The 26,794-nt window shown below is 35.3% G+C and overlaps 1 protein-coding gene across 1 annotated transcript; it reads right to left on the bottom strand.

The window, feature by feature from the left end:
* Nucleotides 1-13,565: 13,565 nt before the first annotated feature.
* LOC123251903 (V-type proton ATPase 16 kDa proteolipid subunit-like) lies at nucleotides 13,566-14,027 on the bottom strand. The gene has a single exon (XM_044681229.1). The coding sequence runs from the start codon at nucleotides 14,022-14,024 to the stop codon at nucleotides 13,566-13,568; it is 459 nt and encodes a 152-aa protein (XP_044537164.1). The 5' UTR covers nucleotides 14,025-14,027.
* Nucleotides 14,028-26,794: the final 12,767 nt, after the last annotated feature.

Raw genomic sequence — 26,794 nt, 5'->3', positions numbered from 1 at the left:
GTTATTTGATATAATAAGCAAAGAAGTACTCCTACCAAATTCCTTTTATGACACAAATAGGGTACTGATCCCAAAGCCAGGTAGACCAAAAACAGAGAAAGAAAACTATAGACCAATCTCCCTAATGAACATAGATGCAAAAATCTTAAATAGAATATTAGCAAAGAGACTCCAGCAAGTAATTAAGAAGATCATCCAACATGATCAGGTGGGATTTATATCAGGAATGCAAGGATGGTTCAACATTAGGAAAACCATCCACATAATTGACCATATCAACAGTCTAACAAACAAAAATCACATGATTATCTCAATAGATGCTGAAAAAGCCTTTGACAAAATACAGCATCCATTCCTATTGAAAACACTGAAAAGTATAGGAATAGAAGGACCCTTCCTAAAAAATAATAAACAGTATATACCTAAAACCATCAACAAACATCATATGCAATGGGGATAAATTAGAAGCCTTCCCAATAAGATCAGGAGTGAAACAGGGATGCCCATTATCACCTCTATTATTCAACATAGTACTAGAAACACTAGCAATAGGAATTAGAGAAGAAAAAGAAATTGAAGGTAGCAAAATAGGCAAGGAGGAAACTAAGCTATCACTCTTTGCAGATGATATGATGGTATACTTAAAAAATCCTAGAGAATCAACTAAGAAGCTAATAAAAATAATCAACAACTTTAGCAAAATGGCAGGATACAAAATAAATGCATATAAATCATCAGCATTTCTATATATTTCCAACACATTAGAGCAGCAAGAGGTAGAAAGAGAAACACCATTTAAAATCACCCTAGACAATATAAAATACTTAGGAATCTATCTACCAAAACAAACACAGCTATTATATGAAAACAACTACAAAACACTTTCCAAACAAATAAAACTGGATTTAAACAATTGGAAAGTCATTAATTGTTCATGGGTAGGACAAGCTAACATAATAAAAATGAACATTCTACCCAAATTAATTTACCTATTTAGTGCCATACTTACAAATTACCAAAAACTTCTTTACTGAATTAGGAAAAACTATAACAAATTTCATTTGGAATAACAAAGATCAAGAATATCAAGGGAAATAACGAAAAAAAAATGTGAAGGAAGGGGGCCTAGCAGTACCAGATATTACACTATACTATAAAGCAGCAGTCATCAAAACAATATGGTACTGGCTAAGAGATAGAGAGGAGGATCAGTGGAATAGACTTGGGGTTAATGATGTCAGCAAGACAGTGTATGATAAACCCAAAGAGCTCAACTTTTGGGACATGAATCCACTATTTGACAAAAACTGCCAGGAAACTTGGAAAACAATATGGGAGAGATTAGGTTTAGATCAACATCTCACACCCTACACCAAGATAAATTCAGAATGGGTGAAGGACTTGAATATAAAGAGGGAAACTATAAATAAGTTAAGTGAACACAAAATAGTATACCTATCAGATCTCTGGGAAAGGAAAGATTTTAAAACCAAGCAAGAGTTAGAAAAAATTACAAAATGTAAATTAAATGGTTTTGATTATATCAAGCTAAAAAGCTTTTGTACAAACAAAAACAATGTAGTCAAAATCAGAAGGGAAACAACAAATTGGGAAAAAATCTTTATAACAAAAAACTTGGACAGAGGTCTAATTACTCAAATATACAAGGAGTTAAAGCAATTGTATAATAAATCAAGCCATTCCCCAATTGAAAAATGGGTAAGAGACAAGAATAGGAAATTCTCAGGTAAAGTAATCAAAAGTATCAATAAGCACATGAGAAAGTGACCAATATGGAAATACATTTTTTATTTTTATACATTTATTAATACCCGCATTCAGAGGAAGGACTGCAGGAGAAGAATCATATAAGAAAAACAACTGCTTGAACGCATGGGTCGGGGTGGACATGATTGGGGATGTGGACTCGAAACTACCACACCAAGGCAACTACCAACAATATGGAAATAGGCTCTGAACAAGGACACATGTTACAACCAGCGGAAATGTGCGTCGGCCATGGGTGAGGGGAGAGCGGGGGGTGAAGGGGAAAGTAGGGGCATAAAGTATGTAATCAGGTTAAAAATGAATATTAATAAATGTATAAAAATAAAAAAATGTATTTCCATATTGGTCACTGTTATAAGAGAACACTAATATAAAACCAAAACCCCAAAATAAAACCATAAATAAACTAATATGGACAATAGTATGCTTTGATCCATATCTAACTCCAACAGTTCTTTCTTGGAGCTGGATAGTATTCTTTGTCCTAAGTTCTTTAGGATTGTCCTGGATCATTATGCCGACATGATCTTGTATAATAATTAGCAAAATGACAAATCAAATTGAGATATTTGAAAAGTCCTTTGAAAACCTAAAAGGTGCAATATAAATTCTACATTATCATCATCATCATCATCATGATTACATGGTTATTGTGAAATAAATGCTTTTTGCTTTTACAACCTTAAAGTTAAAAAAAAAAGTGAATATAATCCTTCAGGAGGGAAAAAAAAAAGGATATTTAATGAAATAGAATGTATTCAAGCATTCATGATTAAAGACCAGGGCTGAAGAGAAAATTTTAAATTCAAACACAAGACTCAAGACATGTATAGTTATTAGTAGTTATTCCTGTTGGCTCCCAGAGGCGCATAGGGCCGCGACCATCTCTCGCCAATGGACTCTGTTCTGGGCAACTTCCCCCAGCTGGGCCCATGTCATTCCGACGGCCTTTGTTTGGTTTTCTGCAGATCTTCGCCAGGTCTGTTTTGGTCTTCTGTTTTATGCCTTCGAAGAAGCCATATCCCATAGGCTTTCTCCAGCACACGTCATGGACTCTGTTGGAGAGCCATCTTCCAGACAAGGCGATCCTTGGTTTTGTTGGTTTAATGAGGTTGCCATTTCTGTAGCAAGTGAGATTTTTACGGGGGGATTGTGCTAGCCTCGGCCCAACCGTCCTCCTTTTTCAGCCGGGCTTGGGACCGTCCTTGGCGGAGTTCAAGTTCAAGACAAGTATAAAACAAAAAAAAGAGAGAGAGAGAGAGAGAGAGAGAGAGAGAGAGAGAGAAATCATCAGAGACTCAATAAAGTTAAATTGTTTATATTTCTATATGGAAAGCTTATTCATGCAGTTCCCAAGAATTTTATCATTATTAATACCGTTAAAGGAGCTTACATAGACAGAGGGAGCAGGTGTGAGTTGATAATTCTAGTGATCTTTAAAAAGCTAGGACTGAGGGAGAGGGGATTGGGAGAGGTAGAATAGGCTAAAATGTAATTATCTAATATCAAAGCAATATGTGAGGAAGAGCTCTGGCAATGGAGGGAAAATGGTGTGAGGGCTGGTGAATAATGCTTGAACCTCATTCTCAGTGGAATTGATTCTAAGAAGGAAGTGTATATAGATATATGTGGATACATATATATATGTATATACATATATATATATATGTATATATATATATAATTTGTCAGATGCACTCAAAAGGGAAATAGGAGAGGAAATAGATAAGAAAAAAATGAGAGAAGATGAAAGGAAATTTAAGGAAGGCAGTATCAGAAGCAAATAGACTTTTGAGGAAAGATAAAATTTTTTAAAAGAGAGAGAAGGCTAAATAGAAGAAAATAGAATGGAAGGAAATACTTATCATAATTGTGAATATAAATAAGGTAAGCTCACTTATAAAAAAATGAAGAGCAGACTGGATTGGAAACTAAAATCCAACAATTGCTTACAAGAGATTCACTTGTATATAAGAGATTCACTTGTTTACAAGAGATTCACTTGTTTACAAGATTTCCCCTTAAAACAAGGGGATCATCTTGTTCATCACTTCTTATGGCACAATTACATTACATTTATATAGTGCAGCTTATTCAAACATTTCCCAATGCATTCATTTTCCAGCATTTTTATCAGCACAAAAAGAACAGCTATAAATATTTTTGTACAAGTTCATTTCTCCTATCTTTGAGGACTTTAGGATACAGACCTAGTAATGTTATTGCTGGGTCAGAGGATATGCAGTTTGATGGCCCTTTGGGCATGGTACAGAATTGTTCTATAGAATGGTTATATCATTACACAGCTCCACCAATAGTGTATCAGTATCCCAATTTTTCCACGTCCTCTCTAATATTTATCATTTTCCTTTGTTTTTGTCATATTAGCCAGTCTGATAGGTGTGAGGTGGTTTTAATTTGCATTTCTATTATTAATAGTGATTTGGAACACTTTTTCATATGACTGTAGTTTTAATTTCTTTATCTGAGAATTGACTATTCATATTCTTTGATTCATGATGAAAAATGCCATTCCCCTCCAGAAAAGAACTGGAGAACTCTGAGTGCAAATTCTCACTTTCTCTATTTTCTTGCTTTTTTATGACACAACTAATATGGAAATGTGTTTTTGCATGATTTCACACATACAATTAATATTATATTGCTTGGCTTCTCAATGGGTAAGGGAAGTACTAGAGAGAGAGAATTTAGAATTCAATTTTTCAAAGAATATTAAATATTTTAAAATAAATTTGTAATGGTCTTTAATAAAACTTTGATAAGACATATGAATTTTATGTATGGACAACTCTCATTTTTTTGGGTTACTGGTTATCACAAAGTCCCCAATTTCAAGAGTATTTCCTGCTTAAACATTCAGGAAAGTAGACAACAAAAGGGTCTGATTACCTCTTTTGTCTCATAAATCCTACACAAATTTTAATGTTTATTCATGCTATTTAAAATCTAAATAGAATTGGATCTCAGGTTTTCCTAATTCTAAGTATAATACTCTCTCTACTAAGCCTCACTCCATCATTGATCAGGAAACAGATATTTTGTTTAAATTTTAGAGACAGATTTTTGCCCCAGGTCATTCCTAATCCCATGTTCAGTGAATATATACATTATATAAATTGTATATACTGTACAGCTATTAAGAGTAAATTGCATGGTACACATTGTGGTGATCATCTTTATAACTAGCAAAAAAAAAATTCCCTTCGTGATTCTCAGGCATTGATTGATTGGCCTTTATTAGGTAGATCCCAGGGCTGCTTAGGGGCATGTTTCTGGGCAATGAACAAATAGTCTGGAGAAAATAGGGACTTTTTTGTTCCTATTTGGCAAGTAGCCTCACTCAGAAGAGACCACACATTATAAGAAGGGTAGTAACAAATTATGCTTTTCCAGAGACAGACAACCAGGGCAATGAAAGGCTTGGGAATCATACCACATGAGGCACATTTGAATGAAATGTTTAGCCTGGAAAAGAGAAGATTTAGGTAGTTAAGCTTTGTCATGGGGGAGAATGATTAAACCTGTTCTGCTTGGCCTAGAAGATTGAACTAGGAACAATGAATAGACACTTTGGAAAGTCAGCTTTTAGTTTAATGTAAAGAATAAACTACTTAAAAGCTAGAACTGTCCTAAAGTTTAGGGGACTTCCTCCAGAAGGAATGATTCTACAGTCACTGGAGGTCTTGGAGGGAAAAGCAAATGAACATTTATTTGTCCCTAATTATTGAAGTGAGTATTACTATTTATGTTTGACTCAGATTGCATAATCTATCTGGTCTCTTCCAATTCTCAGATTGTGATTCTAAATGTAGAGTTTGAAGCAAATCATATCCTAACATTCTCAACCATGAATAAGCATACATTAGAATTCTTTATCCCCTTGGATCCCAAGCCTTTGTTAACCCATTCCTCCTAGAAATACTCTACTAGGAATGAATTGAAGAAATGAATATGCTATGATTAGGGTCCATTCCATTGCCAAAGCAAAAAGCTTAAATGATTAGAAGGCTCCATCAAATGGAAGATTTCACAGGTGCGAAAGGATAGAAGATCCTTTTGGCTTATCAATATTAGAAAAGTGATTACAACATCTAAGGAAATCCAGGACTACCACCAAATTCCATGAGGTTGCAAATATAATCCGTGGTGAGTTATTTTATAAACTTTGTTTTAAATTATAAAGGAAATGAAAGAAACTGGAAAGTGGTGAAGTTAATTATATGGTAGGAAGAACTAAACAGACTGCTGCTATTCAGCATCTATTTTCCTTGTATTTCTGAAACTCAGAAAGTGGCAAGTGATTTTAATGACAGGGAATTGTAAGGAGTGAGGAAAACTGACAACTGTTTTTTGTAAATGAATGAGTTCAATACTTCATATATGAATGAAAATATGAGAAACTGGGATAAATGTTTATATGTTAATTATACAAGCCTAATTCTCATGACCAAAATATTAGTGTACTGGTATGTGTGAATGTGTAAGTGGTTTTATTTTTGTTACAAATATGTAATAAATTATAATAAATATGCTTATCCAAGAGAAAAAAATCTCAGTTATGTCCCTAAATCTCATTTTTTATTCTTCCTTCTGTCTCCTCCTCCCTCCCCAAAAAGGCAGGTCATAAGATATAGTTTGTAAGTATATTATAATATAATACATATTTCCCTGTTTGCCATGTTGTGAAACAAAACATATATTGTTTACAGTAGAGAAAATTTCACAGAGGAAATAAAGTGAAGAATGGTATGTTTGGATCTGTATTCAAACTCTGTCTATTCTTTTTATGGCAATGGATTGCCTTTTTTCTTCCTGAATCCCTTGGAGCTGTCCTGATACTTGTCTTTTTAATAATAGTTAAGTTATTCACAGTTGATCATCATATATGTGCCAATATATACAAAATAAAACTGATCACTAACATTTCCCTGAGGAATCATTCAGTCCATGCTCTACCCATACACATCTGACTCACTTTGTGATTTTGTCAGAACCTAAATTTTCTTTGAACAACTGCTTAAACAGTGCATTGGAGCTAGAATCAGGAAGATCTGAATTCAAATACAGCCTCAGATTACCAATTCTGTGACTTTAGGCAAAACACTTAGTCTTTATTTGCCCCAGTTCCTGATCTGTAAAATGGGGGCATACTGTAGAAGGAAATGGCAAACTATTTCTCTATCTTTGCCAAGACATGATAACAACAACAAAGATTCTATTCATTTCCTCTATATAAAGTATCTCTTCCTTTGTCTCCAATTTCTCAATGTATTCCTCTTAGCTATTGTTTCCCATTTCCATGTTTTCTAATGACCACTTCTGAGGGTCTTTGAACTTCATCAATTAATAGTTTTCTCAAACTCTCCAGATTCTTCATAGGAAAATGTTTTTATCCTTATCCAGTCTCTTTCTCTAATTCATATATCCTTTGTTGATACCAAAATGTTCATGCCAATATGCTTCACCCCTTCTAAAATATTTAACATTCTCAAAATGTATGTTTCATCTATATATTCTCTTATACTTTCAACATACATTTATTAAGCAGTCACTAAGCACAATGAGTGATGGCCAAGAACTATGGGAGAGAGAAGATTAAAAAAAATGAGAGGCACCAACCTTGCTCTGCAAAAAATTGCAATCTAGTAGTGTGATAAGACCTAATATAGAGAACTCAGATATAAGTTACAAAATAATAAGAATATGGGAGAGGTCAAATGAAAGGCATAGAAAACTCTACAGAGATCACTTTTAGTTAGGAACAGAGAATTACTAAAAGAAATTCAAAATGAAGCTGATGTCTGCTCTGAGATCTGAAAGCAAGAAACTATACCAATAGTAAATATAGCAAAAGAACATATTACCACATACCAGGGGGTGGAGGACAGGGAGAAGACAAATTCATAATGGTGGGAGAACACAGATATCTTTTGTTCACTGAAAGTAACAATCCAAATTTATAATGCCCTAATGGCTATTTATGGGTCAAAGACATACGGTGTATCTTGACATCTCAGAACAGATGGAGTCACATCGATCAGGGATAAAGACACGATTTTGAAAAGATAGGCTGCAAACTTCCATAGTGCTCTCACTAGACCATCATCAACCAGTGCTGAAGCCTCTGACTGGATATCTCAGATTGAAGTCAATTCATCTGTAGTCAAACTTCCAACTGAAGAAGAGGTTTTGAACATCTTTAACCATCTCCTGTGGCAAAACACTTGGTATTGATTCCATTCCAGCAGAGATTTACAAGGCAAGGCATCCAGTGCTCATGCAAAAGCTAACTGAATCTTCTGGGTTATATGGCAAGAGGAGATTATCCCCAAGACGATCAAAGATACATCAATTGTCCATCTCTATAAGTAAAAACGAAATATGTTTTCCTCTGACAATCACAGTCAGAGAGAGATTTGGGGGAGTCTCTCTTAGTCATTCCTAGAAAGAGTGTTGCCAGAGTCCTCCTTAATAGGCTGATAACTCACCTGGAAGATAGACATGGACCTGAAAGTGTGCCTTCAGAAAGGGCTGACAATCAATATGTTTGCTGCCCAACAATTGCAGGAGATAATCCAGGAGCAGAACAGATGTCTGTATCCAATGTTCACTGATCTGCCCAATGACTTTAATAATGTACATCATGAGAGTCTCTGGAAATCATGGCAAAATTGGGTTGCCTAGAGAAGTTCAACATTAATGTACTTTCATGACAGCATACTTGCATGGTTCCTGAATAATAGATGATGCTCTTGATTTTCCCAATAACCAGAAGAGTGAAGCAGGGTTGCTCCCATCCTTTTTAACATGATATTTTCATGATATTATAAAATACCTTCAGTGAGGACAAAAATAGTATCAAGGCCAGCTGCTACATTGATGACAAATTATTTAACTTAAAAATGCTACAAGCCAAGACTAAAGTGGAAGAAGAATTGGTGCTCAACTTTCTGTACACAGGTGATTGTGCCCTCAATGCAGCCTCTGATGTTGACCATTTCTCTGCCACTTGTGCTAATTTTGGCTTGACAATTAACAATATGAAAACAGTTTCTCCACCAGTCAGCTCCACACTGGAACCGTTGGCTACAATAAATGGATAAATTTTGATTGTTGTGGATAAGATCACTTGTCTTGGAAGTAAACATTTTAGGGGCATCCACATAGATGATAAGGTTGATACATGCAATGCCAGAGCTAGTTTAATATTTGGGAGGCTCTGAAAAAATGTGTAAGAAAGAAGAGGTATTAGGCTGCCTACCATACTGAAAGTCTACAGAGATTCACTGTTATATGCCTGTGAACCATGGACAGTATACCAGTGCCAAGACAGAAAATCAAGCCACTTCCATTTCAATTGTTATAGGAAGATTCTGAAGATCACCTGGTAGGATAAACTTCTTGACACTGAAGTTCTTTCTTGAGCTGAACAACCAATCATTCAGACTATAACATGAAGCAAACTCTGTTGAGCTGGCCACTTTGTTTGAATGACAAACAAATACTTGCATCAAAAACTATTTCATGGAGAACTCACACAAGGTTGAGTTGTGAGACATGGGAAATATTGGCACAGGATCATCCAGAATGGCATGCCTATACCAAGGAAGGTGTATTCTCTATGAGCAAAACAGAATTGCAGTAACTCAAAAGAAACATGAGTTGAGCAAATTTAGAAACATCTCTACTGCAAATGCTTCCATAAACTATTTGTTATCAATCTATGATGAAATCTTCCTTTTTTGTATTGTTCTGATCAATCATAGTCAGACATGCTATACATTGACCCTGACATATTAATGCCATTTTGGACCGGGTCCTTTTTGAGTATGAAGAACAATGACCTATGACCACTAAAGACTACTTCAAATGCAAACTAGACCAGGTCCTAACAAGCTGATAAAATGAGATTAGGTTTTGTGATGGATTGTGTATCCATCAAACAAGAACTAGCACTATATTTTTAGTTTTCATTGTTGGATAATAAGTATTTGGAGAGCCTTACTTAAAGACTGCCTACTAAGGAATAGTGGGTCACAATATATGTCTATATAAATGAAGTCACAAATCTTTCACAGAATGTAAATATCTCCTTTTCTAGGTACACAGGGAATATACTTTGGGGAATGCACATTTAGCTCAGGTTTCATCAGATTAAGCAAGAATATTATTTGTTTGTGGATAACCACTGAAAAACTTGCTTCACACACTTTTATATTTTTCCTTTGTTTTCTAGGTCTTTGATTTATTTCATTTTATTTAAATTTTAAAAAATAATGTCAGAGTTATGTTACCAAGGGAAGCACACAAATAAAATACCACTGAGCTGCTTCAAAAGTAAAATACAATCTTATTTAAATGAAGGAAGGGGATACTTGGGAACTTTCACTAGAAAGGGAGAGAGTAAAAGAGAGAATTCCATTAAAATCATATCCCTTCTTGAATCTAGATTGCTGGTTTTTCCCAAGATTTATAGACAAAGAGTCTAGCATTATTTTCATGAGCTCCTTTGGCAAAAGTGCATTACTCAGAGGGAGAGAGAAATCACTATACAATATTATTTAGAGGAATTACACTTTGAGATTTCTGCTCCTACCATGTAACTTTAAAAACTTTCTAAGAAATAGTCTATGCATATCAATTTATCTTTTCTTTTTTTTGAAGGAAGTGTGTTGAAATGAGAGCCAACATGATGTGGAATGAGCACTGGTCTTAGTGTTAGTAGTCTCTGTTCCAGTCTCAAATCAGATACTGATGACCTCTTGGATTCTTAGCACTAAATCAACAAGCATTTAATGGATGCCAGGTTCTGTGCTGGGTACTTGAAATTTAAAGGCAAAAGAGACAATTTTTACTAAAAACTTACTTACACTTTGCTAGAATACACTATACTCATAGATAAGTAAATACAGAATATGCACAAAATAAATAATATTTTGGAGGGAATCCATTCATAAGAGGGGTTTTGGTAATAAGGAAATTACTTTAGAAGAATGTGATACTTAAGTTGAGTCTTGAAGAGAGCTTGTTAACCAATATCCAAGAGGCAAAGATCAAGAAGCAGAATATGACAGGCAGAGATGATAGTCTGACCAAAGGTGTGGAATCAATCAGTGAATCAATTAATATAATTTTAATAAGTGCCTACCACATTTTAGGCACTGTGCCAAGTGTTAGAGATGCAAAAGGAGGCCAAAAAATAAAAAATAGAAACAAAAAATAGTCCCTGCCTGCAAGTAGCTGACAATCTAATGGAAGTAACAACATACAAATAAAAACAAATAAGCTATATATGGGATAAATATGACATAATTAACAGAGAGAAGATACTAGAATTAAGAGATGTGAAAGGTTTCCTATAAAAGATGGGATTTTAGTTGAGATTTAAAGGAATCCAAGGAAGACAGTAGACAAGAAGTACAGTAGGATTATAACTATAAACTAATTGTGCAGTTATAACAAGGTCACAGAGAATATGGGAAGAAAGGAAAGGCACCACAATAGAACCTTTTTAAGGTTTGCAGAGTAATTTATAAATATGATCTCATTTTATCTTCACAACAATCTTGGAAGGTAGGTGTTATTATTCCTGTTTTACAGATAAGGGAATTGATAAGAGACTATTTTAGCAATCCAGGTAAGCAGATGATGAGAGCCTGAGGTAAGATAACAGTGTAAGTGGAAGGGGTGGGATGCTAGAAATGTGATGGTGAAAATGGCAAAATCTTCCAACTGTTTTATATGTCTGAAGCGATGGCAAGTGAGGTATACAGAGTAATGAAAGATGTTGAGAAGGATCAAGTTACCCTTAGCACAATAGGAAGTTTGATGGGAGAGAAGATTTTGGGGAAAAATGAAGCTTTAGCTTGGGACATATTGAATTTGAAAGGCTTCCTGGAAATTCAAGTGAAATGCTCAGGTAATTGGTGAGGTACGTCTGAAGGTCAGAGGAAAAATAGAGAATTTTACATTACTCCCTTCATAAAAACTCTTTTAATGTAGTGAATGCTTTGGTGAGGAATTATGGGCATTTGTTGGAAAGGCAGAATAGTTTTTAAGACCTTTTAAGAAGTAGAGGCCTTTGTCAGAGCACTGTAATTTGTTTGATTCAGATGAAACTTGGTGGAACCAGTTATAAAGTGACCGCCTAAAGGTCATTGAACTGAGGAGAAGCTAGTAGGTTATAGTGTTGCAAAGTTGAAAGTATGGTCCACTGTGTCAAATGTCACAGGGAGGATGACAGGATAAGGACATCAACAAACAAACAAAAAAATCACTGGATCTCATCATGATGATGTCCTTTAGTCACTTTGTGGGAGAACTATTTAAAGAGACAGGCTGTGATTGTGTCTCCCACTCCGATGTTTCATTTGTGTGGAGTGGAATTTCGGGGGAGCTTGCACCCCCCAAAATCACTCTAATGAGCAGACAAGAGGCTTAGATAGATGTTTGCTTAGAAAACACAGACTTTATTAGGAAGGGGAGAAGATGGGGATCACTGCCCTGAGTGGTCTACCCAGAGCAAGTGTTCAAAGATGTTCACATGAATTCAAAATTTATAAGAATTTAACACACTTCTCTTCTTGTTGCCCACCACCTGTGTGTAATACAATGTCTCTGCCTGTTATATTTTCTTTATCTTGTCCTACCCTCCTTCAGTTTCCCAGAGCCCTCAAACTCCTGAGAACATTCCTTAAGTTTGCAGTTTCTAAGCTGAGTCACAATTTAGACATGGCCAAGAACTTTCATGCTGAAACATTTAGGACACGGAGTTAAGATTATAATTGTAAGTTTTAAGACATTTCCCATGGGAAGTGGGACACTAACATTGGTCTATGGGAATGAAAAGAAGGAGGGATAAGGGGTGGAGGTGGGGTTGGCCACATTAGAAAAGAGTGAATTAAAGATGTATAATTATATATAATATATATAGCGACTTGGGGAGGGGGAATTTCTCTTCTCTCCATAAGGAGAGATATCTCCCTTCTGAAGGGCAACTATCTTTCACTAATTTTCTATAGAAAGTTGCCAATCTATGATTACTAATACTAATTAATGTATGCTGGGGAATAATGCACAATTTAATCCCATAGGCATTGATTTATATGCTGAACCCTCCACTCCACTGGCATAGTCTCACTCCCTCCCTTAACTCATATCCACAGGCAAATTTACATTACATAAAAAAAAAAAAATCCCTTTAGATACAAGTCTGTTCATCTACTCACCCTTAAAAGGGTCTTTACTTTTTGCAATAATCTTATAAATAATCTTATATTTTATTATATAAATAGTATATATATATATAAAATATAAAAATAAATAATAAATAAACTTCTATTTTAGATCAATATACAACATGAGAAATTGAGCATTCTTACTTCATAAATATTATCAACATGTCAAATCCTTATATACAAACATGCAGGACTGAGAAAAATAACCATTCTAATTCCTATTCATACACAGTACTAATGGCAAACCGGGATTCTGCTGGGCCCAATTCGGGGGCCACCCAATCCAAGGTCAGTGACACCCACCCACAGAAGAGTCACTAAGTATTGCGTTATTTAGAAGCACAGCTCCAGCCTGGATGACCGCCCCAAGTGTCAGACCATTTGTTCTGGAGCAAATTGGGAAGGAAGGGATGGTTCAAGCCAGGTCTTTACGTCATACTCAGTAGTGGCCCGAGGAAGCAGCCGTTGGAGGGGGGAGGTCCGCCCGGTACCAGATAGCAGGGAAGAAGCGAAGAGGGACTACTTTGTAGAGAGAATAAGGGCCACAATGAGGCCGTAGAGGCCAAGCACTTCGGCAAAGATGAGGATCAGGATCATCCCCACGAATAATCGGGGCTGCTGCGCTATCCCTCGAACACCAGCGTCACCTACGATGCCAATAGCAAAGCCGGCTGCCATCCCACTTAAGCCCACGCTGAAGCCTGCTCCCATGTGAAGGAAGCTCTTGAACAGGGTGATGGTCGGCGACAGAGTGTTGGCTATGAGGACAGCCACCACCAGGCCATAGATAGCTATGATCCCAGCCATGACGACGGGAATGATTGACTTCATGATCAGCTCGGGTCGCATGACTGACATGGCTGCGATACCAGTGCTACTTTTCGCTGTGCCATAAGCTGCACCAAGAGAGGTGAAAACCATGGCCGCTGCGGAACCCATCACGGCGAAGAAGGGAGCAAAGTTGTTCGTTTCCGCCATGTCCGTGCGGGTCTGTGAGGTGGAAGCTGGCCTCAGGAAGAGAAGAGAGAGAAGGAAGGGGGTTGTGTAGACGGTGTGTGTAAACTGTTTGTGTAGATGGTAAAGAACTGGAGAAGAGGAGAGGAGAGGAGAGGAGAGCAGAGGGCTGCGCAGCAGGTAAAGGGCTGGAGGAGAAGAGAGGGGAGAGAGGCAGAGGGCTGCCTAGCTGTAGCCAGTCAGGGCTGGAGGGTAAGTAGAGGGGTGGAACCAGTGGAACCAATGACCTGTGAATTCAAGAGAAGAGGAAATAATGAGAATGCCTGAGGGGGTGCAAAGGTCAAGGGGAAAATGCTTTATTTTGGGAAAGGAAGACCTTACAATATTAACCAAAGGAAAGGGTCCAGTAGAGCTAGGATCCCCTCAGCAATTCAGTGAAATCCATGCATCTCTTCTCTGAATAATGTGGTTTTTTAGATGTACATAAAACATAGAGGATTATTCTTGGATTTTTACTTTTGTCAAACACAAGGTTGCTACTATCTTCTACAGCTATTGTAAGTCTATTCTGTCCCACTGATCTATTTTTCTATTTCTTAGCCAGTACCAGATAGTTTGGATAATTACTGCTATATAATAAAGTTTAAAATCTGACACCACTTAACTTTCCTTTACTGAAATATTTACCAAAATACACGTATAATACATGCAATGCACAAAAGCAATACATATATTTATGCCAATTATATATAATAACAAATTTCCACACAAGTTTTCCTAAGTTATATGATCCATTTTATCTCCCTCTCTTCCTTCCCTTCCCTTCCCCCTGCTGGTACTGGCAGGGGATTCCATCTGGGTTACATAGGTATTTTCATGCAAAACATTTCCATAGTGTTCATTTTTTGTGAGTAATAGTATAAAACCAAAACCCCAAATTGTAAACCCAAATAAACAATTGAAAAATCATATGTTTTCATCTGCATTCTGACTCCAACAGTTTTCTCTGGAGGGGGTTAGCCTTAGTCATAAGTTCCTCAGAATTTATCTGAATTCTGAGTATTGCTAATAATAACTAAGTTTATCACAGTTGATCATTCCACAATATTGCTGTTACTGTGTGCAGTGTTCTTCTGGATCTGCTTATTTCACTCTGCATCAGTCCATGTAGGTCTTTCCAGCTCTTTCTGAAATCCTCCAGATCATCACTCCTTATAGCACAATAGTATTCCATCTCCATCATATACCACAATTTGTTCAGCCATTCCTCAATTAATGGACATCCCTTTAATTTCCAATTTTTTGCCACCAGAAAAAAAAAACAGCTATAAATATTATTGTACAAGTACATCCTTTCCCCTTCCAAAATACTTTTAAAATAATTGTATGAGCCCCATATTAAGAGACCTTTAATAAAGGAAACAAAGAATTGAAGATATAGGACAAACGATGAGTCATAGAACGAGTTCACAAAGAATCATAGATTTAGTGTAGGAAGATACCTGAAAGGCTATGGAAATGCCAACCTTGTTATTTTACAAATGATGACACTGAGACTGTGAGCTTCAGTGATGTTCCCAAAGTTGTAGACCTAGTAAGAGTGAGTATGTGTGGGGTGGGGGTGGGAGGGAAAGGAGGGAGTTGAACCCAGATCTTCCTTTTGAATTTAGTATTTATTTTACCTACTACTACATATGGACATGTCTTTAAGAAGCAGGAGGATTATATTTAAATTTGATCCTGAAAAAAAAATGGGTAAGTGTATTTAAAGGATTAAGAAGAGAATTGAGTGATTTCAAAATGGATTAGCTTAATTGTCCTACTGAAGTAGGATGAAACATCATCTTATGAAATGTACTCTCCTAGGAATTCTATGTGAACTGAAAAGATCTCCAGGAAGTGATGCAGAGCAAAAGGAGCAGAACCAGGAAAATGTTGTACACAGAGACAGATATACTGTGGCACAATCAAATAATGGACTTCTCTACTAGCAGCAATGCAGTGGACAGTTCTGAGGGACTTATGAGAAAGAACACTATTCACATCCAGAGAAAGAACTATGGAAATGGAAATGCATTAGAAAAATATATGCTAGATCATGTAATGTAATAGGAATATGATTGGGGTTTTGATGTTAAAGGTTCGCGCTACTGCAGATATGAATAACATGGAAATAGGTTTTGAACAATGATTACACGTATAGCCCAGTAGAACTGCTTGTTGGATTTGGGAGGGGGGAGAGAAAAAAAGCAGGATGGGGATCATGAATCATGTAACCATGGAAAAATATTCTAAATAAAAAGGGGGAAAAGTAAAATAAAATATATTTAATTCAAAAGGAAAAAAAAAATGTATTCTCCCAACTCTGGACTTTTTCCCTTCTCTGGGTTAGTGAGGGTAGAGGATGGATATTGAAGACTTCCTTCCTGATTCTTTACCATGGAAAGAAGCCTCTGATAAACCTCACCATTTTCCATCTAGCTTTCCAGGACTTCTTGACCTACAGAAAATTATCATTTTCCAAGATGAAGTCATCTCTGAAACTCTCACCAACTCAGATCATTTTCCTTCTCCCTGCAGAAACTCATCAGGCTGTTCCAGGTAACCTCCCACACCTCTTTTTAGCTATTTTCTATTTGTATTGATGTCCCCCTATTAGATTGTGATCTTCTTGAAGTTAGGGACAGCTCAGGGGGCACTTAGTAGATCCTTAATAAATAAATTAGGGACAGATGATAAGTATTAGATTGCCAGGAAAGCTTTGGGAGTATAAAATGGCTTAGATTAGCCATGAAAGGGAATATGGAAATGATCCAGTAAGCTATAATAAGGTATAAGAGAAAGATAGAAGCTTCAGAATAAAGAAGACGCAGCTTCAAATTTTGAAGCTGACATACTGACTGCTTGACCCTAGGCAAGTCACTTGACATCTAGGTCAGTAGTTTTTTAACTTTTTTGTCTCAAAATCTCTTATATTCTTAAAAAATGATCGAAGTACTCCAGTAGTTTTTGTTTATAGGTATTATATAAAGCAATATTAAATATAACTTAAAACTAATAAATTTCAAATACTTTAAATTAATTAATTTAAATAACAATAATAAATAATAAAATCATTGTGTAAGAATATTTCTGTTAAATATTCTAACCATATTTTCAAGAATCAAAAAATTGAGAAGAATTAAAATGATTTACATATTTTTCTCAGATGTCTTAAATGTCTTGCTTAATAGAAAACAACTATATTCTCTTTTTTACTTCTGTATTAAATGTGTTGTAATTGTTTTGTTTGAAGTATATGAAAAAAATCTGGTCTCACAAAGACATGTATTTGGAAAAGAGAGTATTTTAATGGGCAAATATGTTAATATCATTATATAGATAGTTTTGACCTTGCAGATAATATGAGAGCATCTCGGATACTACCAAAGGATTCTCAGATCACATTTTGAAGAGCTTCTTTTCTTGGTTCCCAAGGTTAATTTTTCTAAGACCATAAACTGAACAGTAGATGGTAACTTGCATTGGTAAAGTAAGTTTCCTAATCAAAAATTCTTTAACCTCTGAAGAGAAGATTTCAAATCCTGCCTCTGATATTTACAACCTATTTATTATTCTAGGCAATTTATTTAGTCTCTGTGGGAACTAAGGTTCCTCATTTGTAAAATAAAAATCTGGATTCTATGGTCTTTAAAGTGCCTTCTAGTTTAAAGTCTTTAACAAAGAAATCACACATCAAAGAGATATATGGAAGATGGAGAGATGGACAGAAACAGAGAAGGTGACAGAAAGAGAAAGAAAAAGGGAGGTGATTTTCATACAACAATGAAAGCCAAGTTGAGGTTGGATAACATAACTTCATAGCAGTTTTTTCTAAATATAAAATGCTATGACTATGAAAGCCACCCAAAATTCAAAATAGTTGTCACCAAAATATAATATAATATTATCTCAGGAAAAGTTGAAATTGTGCAGTTTTATATGAACAAGGAATAGAATACAATCATTACATACTTGCAAAATGCTTTTCTTCTCACTCCTCTAAGTGCTTCCTTCATAAATAGAATTTAAATTCATAAATAGAATTTAACCAGTACTTAACTAGAATTGATTGCCCCTTGTGCAGAAACCCGAAATAAAACAGTCTCCTGCCTGAAAGGTTCCAGGATTTTAAGAGACATGAAGTGCACCATGGACACAGACTCTAAACCTCACAACTGAAGTGAGGATACAATGTCTGGCTCAGGCAGTGGGGTATCAGATCAATGACACATCTGGTTAAAACTATTAAGAACTAGAAGCCAGAACATTTTACTCATCTCAAATAGAGCATGAAGATGCAAAACTTTTATTGGTCTCATTTTGCCAGTGCTGAATAAGGCAGACTTCTCTTCCCACACTTGCATTTTCTGCTTTGGAACTACAAAAGAAAATGGCTGCCCTCCAGGCATTCACTGGTACTACTATTCTTGATGGATTTTTGTTACCTTGGAGATTCTTGGAAGATGTAAGTGCTACAGGAGTTGATTGATGCCTGACAGGAAGCTAAGGTATAGAATGTTACTCTAGCAGCTATGAAGGATAATATTTTCCTTGCAGATGTCCCGATTCATTTGAGAAGAGATCAAACACTGATGCCTAAAACTGAGACTCACAATTGCAGCTTTTGAAAATGCTAATTTCACAGTTTGCTTTGTGATCAGATTTGGAGCAAAAGAATTTGAATCTGAGGAGAAATACCTTTGCCACCTGTGAGTATTATATAACCATTGCTAGACTAGAAAAAAAGTCAGATAACCAGGTGGTACAGTGGATGTTGAATCCAGAGTCAGGAAGGTTTGTGTTCAGGTCCTACCTCAGACACTGAGTGACCTTGAACAGATCATTTATCCTCTTTCTAACTTTCATCTGTAAAATGCCAATGATCACAGCATCTATTTCCCAGGGTTGCTGCAAAGAGAAAATGACAATATTTGCAAAAAACTTTATAAACTCGAAGCAGTTTGACATAGTGCTTTAATGACAGGATGATAACAATAGTGTTTTAGTGCTGTTGATATTCCACTATTGATTCCACATTTCAGGTTATTGCATTTTAAGAAGGACAAACTTATTTGAAGGTTATAATTTGTACTTCTTGAAGTTTTGGGTTTTTTTCCCCAAAAACAAGCTTCTTTACATTCATTCAGATCCTTTAAGTGATATAGATCACTGATGATCTAAGTTTGAAATACAGAGACATCTAATTTTCTGGGCCACAAAGAATTATGTTTAGTTTATTCATTAAAAGAATCATGCTTTTTTTCCCCTCTGAAGTTTTCCCCTTCCTCTCTACTACCTCTCCTCACCATCCTTAAGCCATATTATTTTCCCTTACTCATCTATTCTTTGGGTTGTTGTTTTTGTTTTTGTTTGTTTTTATGTGTCAGTATTGTCCACAATGTCATCATTTCATCTTGTTTTATTGATCTGTTTATTGTTTGAATGAATTTGTATGGAATCCAAAAGGAATATATAAATCTATTTTTGAAATTCTATGATGTTTTTGTTTTTTATTTTAGTAATCACAGTAATACCCATATAACTCTTCATTCACTTTTTCCTCAGGGCTATGCTGGCTTAATGCCACAAAGACCAGTCATTTAAGTTAAAGCGGGAGAGAAAGAGAATTATTTGAAACTGAAATCACCAACTAAGAATGACATTTGTTACAGTCCCTTACTGAAAGATATGGATTATTTTGGCAAGATCAGCAGAAATAGCCTACTTCCCAAGGCATGTTAAAAACTACTGACAATTTGTCTATAAAGGAACAAGAAACATGCAAATGACAGCTATAACATGATAGATGCCACAGCATTGTGAAAAGTAATTGCTCTAGTTTAAGCTTTTAAAAATATTTTATTCAAATCTATTAGGATAAATAGTAACAAAACTAATTCAAAGGTTTTTGTGGAGGGAGAGAAGGAAGAGGAAAACTTATGAGTTCATCACTGTGGGGAATTCCCACCACAGTAACTTCATTGGTAAAGATCAACAACTTATCTGTAACTTAAGAGAATTGCTTGGGACCCCAAAAGACTGATTTACTCATGTTTGCACGGTCATTAAGTATTAGAAAAAGGAGTTGAACAGAGATTTTTCTGACCTCAAGGATAGCTCTCTGTTTATAGCACATCACCACCCTTTGAACTCAGGTTAACCCTGTTAAATCTTAGTTTTGTTTTGATTTGGGGGAGACGTCATTTCTCAACCAAATTAAGATGATGTTGCACATTAAGACTATAAGGAGGGGGCAGCTGGGTAGCTCAGTGGAGTGAGAGTCAGGCCTAGAGATGGGAGGTCCTAGTTTCAAACCCGGCCTCATCCACTTCCCAGCTGTGTGACCCTGGGCAAGTCACTTGACCCCCATTACCTACCCTTACCACTCTTCCACCTATGAGACAATACACCGAAAGTACAAGGGTTTAAAAAAAAAAAGACTATAAGGAGCAAAGCAGGTGTTGATACATATGGGTAGAGAGACTTGAGACACTGGAAATTTCTGATACCAATGAAATCCCAGGTCTGATTCATTTAAAAAATAATTTGTTTGTTACATTTAAATACCCATTCAATTTCTTCCTCTCCTCCCATTAGAGAAAGCATCATCTGACAAAAAGATATATACATATATAAAATTATACCTTGTTTCTATTGATCTGTTCTTCCTCTGGAGGTGGACATACACAAGTTGTTTTTCAAACAATATCTCTGCTGCTGTATATAATGTTCTCGTGGTTCTGCTTTTTGCACTCTATATAATTTCATGTAGGTATTTCCATGTTTTTCCAAAATTAACCTGCTTACAGTATAGCAATATTCCATCACAATAATGTCATATCATTTTTAAAATAAACTTTATATTCAAAATTTGTCATTTTCATAAAGTTGATGATTTTATTATATAAGCTTCCAATAAAAAAAACTTCTCCCCTTATCAATGCTACAGTTGTTTTTCAATATTTAATTTTAGTACAGGAGTTCATAACCTGAACCCTTTAGGAGTCCATAGATAGATTTCAAGGGAAGTCTACTTTGAATGAGTAAAAAAAAAAAAAAAAAAATATATATATATATATATATATATATATAAACACATATATCTGACAACCTTGTTTTATGAAAACCCAAAATTACCCTTGTCTCATGGGAACTTGCCTTCAAGAAACACCCCATTGAGCACCCTGGATTTTAATTGCATTGGTGGACCTAGTCAAATCTTAAGAACTCTTTTGTTTCTTAATTTCTCTCTGCCAGGTACCCTAAGCCTTGGCTACAACCCAAGACCCTGTGCAACCAGGAAGTTGTTTCTCTTTGCTTATATTCCCTCAGGTATAAATAGACCCCAGGTAGGAAATTCCCATTCCTGCTGTGTTTTTTCCCAGAGACATTGTTCCCAGTCTCGGAGCTTAGCTCTGTGTGGTGGTGTGTGTGTATGACTGTTTGTGGTGTCCCTACGAGCATTATCCCTCTTGTCCTGATTGAAGTCATGTTGTTCTGTAACTGCTTTGGTAGTTCTGTGTTTTTACAGGTTGCCATATCTATATGTTCACTGATGACCAAATTGCAACACTCAGAATTTTAACCAATAAATAAAATGAGGCCATTTCTCCAAGCATAACATGCTTATTAATAGAGAAATGTGATCTATTAACAAAGGATGAATCAATCCCACATGTGCACCTGTGAAAGACTTCAAAAGGAAGTTTACAGTCTTTTATACCAATATGTATTGTCCTTCTGATTGGCCTCATACTCTATCATCAGGACTGCCTTTGACAATTCTGATTGGTGGATTTTTTAACAAAGAGATGGGCTTAGATCTTAACTCCTACCCTATTACTTCATCTATAGCTTTATTATAGCTGTCTCACCCCTGTCTGGCACATAAGAAATGTCATTTTGTTTTTGGATAAACAAAGAGTAGGGGCCACTGCCCAGATAAAAGCTTTTGGGAGCCTGAGAGCAATTACCTTATTTAGTTAACAACCTTGAGAAATTTCCTAACCTTCAGAGGCTGGAATTTGGAGGAATGGATGAATTCACACAAAAAAATTAGCAAAATATACTTTAATCAACATTAATTTTCCTCATACTGAAACTTAACATTTCTTTCATTTATGAAAGTAAAAAAAAATCACAGTAGTATTAGCAGTACCTGTGACTTGTCACTAATAAAATCATTAATTTTTTTCATATCACATTACAGTTGTTGCAGATACCTCCAAATAATATTACAGTAATCATTCTTTCAAAATCCCTGTAGTTATTTGACTGGCCCCTCAATTATGCAAGATATGTATTTAATAACATTATTCTGAAAAGGGTCCCATATATTTTACCAGATTGCTTAAGGAGAAAGTAATCCATCCCAAAATTTAAAAAAAAATCTTAGTTGCCTGGGTTACTGAGTGTCTCACATGCCTAGTCACAAAGCCAGAATATGGCTGAGGAGGGATTTTAATCCAGCATTTCACAGCTCCTTGGCAAGCTCTCTGTGACCACTCTACCACTTTCTCTTAGGGATATACAACTAATCTCTATTATATCTATATAGCTATATATAGCTATATATATAATCTCTATAAAAATAGTCAATAACTATTTTTTTAATTATTTATTTTTTAACATTAATTTTTTGAAATTTTGAATTCTAAATTATCTTCCCTCTCTCTGGCCCTCAATCATTGAGAAGGCAAGAAATGTGATATCAATTATATATGTGAATAATGCAAAACATTTTTATATTTGACAGATTATTTTTAAAAAGCAAGAAAAGTGAATAAAGTTTTTAAAAAGTTTCAATCTGTATTTACACTCCATCAGTTCTTTCTTTGGAGGTGGATAGCATTTTTCATCATGGGTCCTTCAGAATTGTCTTGGATCATTCTATTGATCAGAATATCTAAGTCATTCACAGTTTATACATTGATTATTGTTACTGTGTACAATGTTCTCCTGGTTCTGCACACAGCACTTTGTATCACTTCATAATAGTCTTCCCAGGCTTTTCTGAATGCATCCTGATCATCATTTAAAAAAATTTATAGCAAAATAGTACAATCATATGCCACATCTTGTTCACTCCAATTGATGGGCATAGCTTTACTCTCGATTCTTTGCTGTCACAAAGAGAGTCACTATAAGTATTTTTGTACATATAGGCCTAAGATATATGGAAAGCTGATGTACACGGAATATATATAAAACCATAATGTTTCTGTATGCGTGTCCTAAACGTCTCCATCTGACTCTTTTCTATCCACATAATAATAGCTAATGTTTATATAGGGCTTAATATTTTCCAGGCGCTGTACCAAGGGCTTTATAGTTATTATTTCATTCGATTCTCAGAACAACCTTGGGAGATAGGTGCTATTATTATCCCCATTTTATAGAGGAAGAAAGTGAAGAAAACAAGAGGTTAAGTGACTTCCCCAGGGTCATATAATTAATGTGTGCCCAATGCTGGTTTTGGAATCAGAGCTCTCTGACTCCATCCCCCTTTACATCTAACAGCTTGTCATTCATTCAATCAGTTTCTAGATCATATACTTTCTTCCTCTACAACATCTCACCTAGTTACCTTCTAGGCCAAGTCCCAACCACCTCTCCTCTGGACTATCACATTAGTTTTCTAATTGATCCCCCCCTATTTCAAGTCCCCACTTCAATCAGTCATATTCATAATCATAATCATATTCACAGTCATAATCATAGCTTCCAACGTGATCTTCTTAAAGTGTAGGTTTTATGACATTCCCATCCTGTATAATAAACTTCAATAGGTCTCAGTTTCCTCCTGGATCAAGTATAAAGTCTTTCATTTGGTAACTGAAACTTCACGACTCCCTTTTCAATCTCCCGATATCTTATTGCTCTCCACACTCTGTAATTCTTCCAGACCAGTCTACTTTCCATTCCTTTTGTATAACATTCCATCTCCATCTCTCAGTCTCAGTCTGACTGGCTAGATGCTTTCTTTCTTCCACTCTACTTCTGAGAATCCCTGACCTTTTTTTAAAAGTCCAAGTGACTGCCACCTCCTTTAGGAAGCCTTTTCTTTGGTATCCCTAACTGCTAGTGCCAGCTCCTCCAAGATTATTGAATATCTCCTCTCTATTGCTCATGATGAGTTTGATTTTTTATTTACTGTCTCCCAAATAAAAAATGGAAACTATTTGAGGATAGAAGCAATTATCATTTTTTGTTTGATTGTTTTTAATTGTATTCTCAGTGCTTAGCAAAGTGACCAGAATTTATTTAGAAAGCATTTATAGATATTGTTTGACTGATACATACATAAATGCATGTATCCATATATATTTATGCATATATCAATATATGGATGCATGCATATACACACACATAAACTGATGGATTGACTCTATAAATTATACATTCAGCTGCATCCTCTACTCTGATAGTAGGCCTTGATCAACTTGGTTTTTCTATAGGATTATTTTGTCCAAACTCAACAATGATTAAGAAATTTCATTTAGAAATTGCTACAGTGTTATAAGTTTTGATACAACCATCATAATATCATCCCAAATGAGAAGATATTAAAACACCTCACCTTCTAGAGAAAATCTCTTCTCAACATGTTTCATAGATAATATAATCATCATACTATAATCATCTCATTAATGGGCTGTCAGGGACCACTCTAATGAACTGAGATGCAAAACACACACACACATACACACACACAGAAATTTATCAGCACCAAGCACCTATTTTCTGCCTTTTCTACTACACATATAAAAATTTATTTCCTTGTGGGAAATCAGCAGAAGTGTGCTCCACAGTGACTTATGAGGCTTCTCTGAGTATCTTAAACATTGTAAATCTAAGAGCTGATGTGAGTTCACAAACCTTAAAAGTGATTTCCACATTCCAAATGAAATAATTTTAAAACAACCAAGTGGATAGGACTTCAGCAACTGAATTCAAGCCATATAAATCATTAAGAACCTTTGACACCCCACTTCACCTGGCCTCAGTATTTTATTGCTTCTACTCTATGAGCATTTCTAACACAGGGAATAATGATGTTCTTTATTTTAGATATTATAGATGAATTATTGGTTCTCTCCTTTCACCATCCATTCTGACTAATAATAAGATAAATTTGGGAAGCAAAATAAAGCCAGGGCTATAGAATCACTCCTAGCTCTGAGTAGTTCTGAGTAGTTCACTGCTCTCAATAGAAGCATGATTGAGCGTTCCCTATAGTTGTCTCCTTCAACAATAAATGTTAATTCTAGGGGTGATTATCTCTTACTTTGACAAGTGCTACCTTAAAAAAAAGGGGAAGTGTCAGGGAATGGGGAAAGCTAGAAATGTAATTGATGATTTTTTCCCTTCCTCTTACATGGAGGAGCAAATAACTAGACCCCAAAGATTCTACCCTTTCCCCCCATCCAAGAATATATACATGTATGTGTATACCCTATATACATATATGTGAATTATATAGATATGTATGTGTTTTAGAAATAATATGTTCATGCATATACCTGTGATTTATATTATATGTGTGTACATACATGTGTAGATGCAAATTTCTTTTAAATATTTTTTTATTTGTGGTAAATATGCATGCATGTATAGGTGTGTATACAGATATAGGCATAAATATACAGAGGATGAAAAGAATAATTTCATTACTTTAGGGAAATCTAGAGTGAGGAAACCTTGTCTACCAAAGAACAAAGGCATCATTTCTGCAATTTGTAGTCATAGAAAGTTTCTTGGAGTCATCAGACATTAAGTAATTTTATCATTCACATAATCAGTAGATGTCAGGGGCTAACCTTGAACCTAGGTCTTCATATATATATATATATATATTTCTGTAAATATGCAATTATGCATTTGTGCCTGCAAAAATATAGAAATATTTTAGAAAGAAAATATTCTATTATATTCTGAACTTTTAATGGTATAAACTTTCATTTCCAGCATGTTTTCTACAATTTGTCTAAACATTTGGCTTTAAGGCACTCATTAGATGGTAAAAGACCATAGTATATGAAGTACAGAATGCACTGAGTTAATGTCCCCTTAACAAACTTGATGGTGCTCTAGGTAATAAGGTAGGTTCCAACCATTTCTGTTTAATTAATAAAGTTTATAACAACATTAATGGCCTGTTTGTCATTTATTACCAATCAGGTAATAATGAACCTGGGCAATGAAGTGTCCTAAACTGGTCATTAACAAGTAACTGATTTGTCCTACAGTATATAGAAACCATCAAGGTACATTTTTGTTTGGTCTCTGTAGGCCTTCCCTACATTCACCCACATATCACTAATGTGCTTTCAAGATTGGTTTAACCAAGTGGGTCTTTAAGCATTGAAAATGAGCACACAAGGTTAAAAGAAGGCTAGAATGGCTATTCAACTAAAAAGTACAGTACTAAGAGTTGCCCATTTCAAGAATCATAGAATTATTTTTTCCTTCACAGAATATGTTATTTTCTAGGAAATTCAACAAAGTATTTAATTACATGTAGTTATTTTAATAAATATATGATAAATTAATTATAAACATAAACATATATAAGAAACAACAAGCAGAGAGGTGTAAAGTACTGAGATCTATTACCAAGGAATCTCTTTTCAAATGCAAAGTGAGGCATTTCCTCTTCTCCAGGAACAAATACTTTGCTGGAGAGACACACAGATAAGCAAATATAAAATCTATGCAAAATAAAGATAAATGAGAGACTCTACTAGGACATA

The sequence above is a fragment of the Gracilinanus agilis genome, chromosome 6, assembly GCF_016433145.1.
Source record: "Gracilinanus agilis isolate LMUSP501 chromosome 6, AgileGrace, whole genome shotgun sequence".
Classification (NCBI taxonomy): domain Eukaryota; kingdom Metazoa; phylum Chordata; class Mammalia; order Didelphimorphia; family Didelphidae; genus Gracilinanus; species Gracilinanus agilis.
Note: the sequence above shows the minus strand (reverse complement) of the source record. Positions and strands in the feature narration are given on the sequence as shown.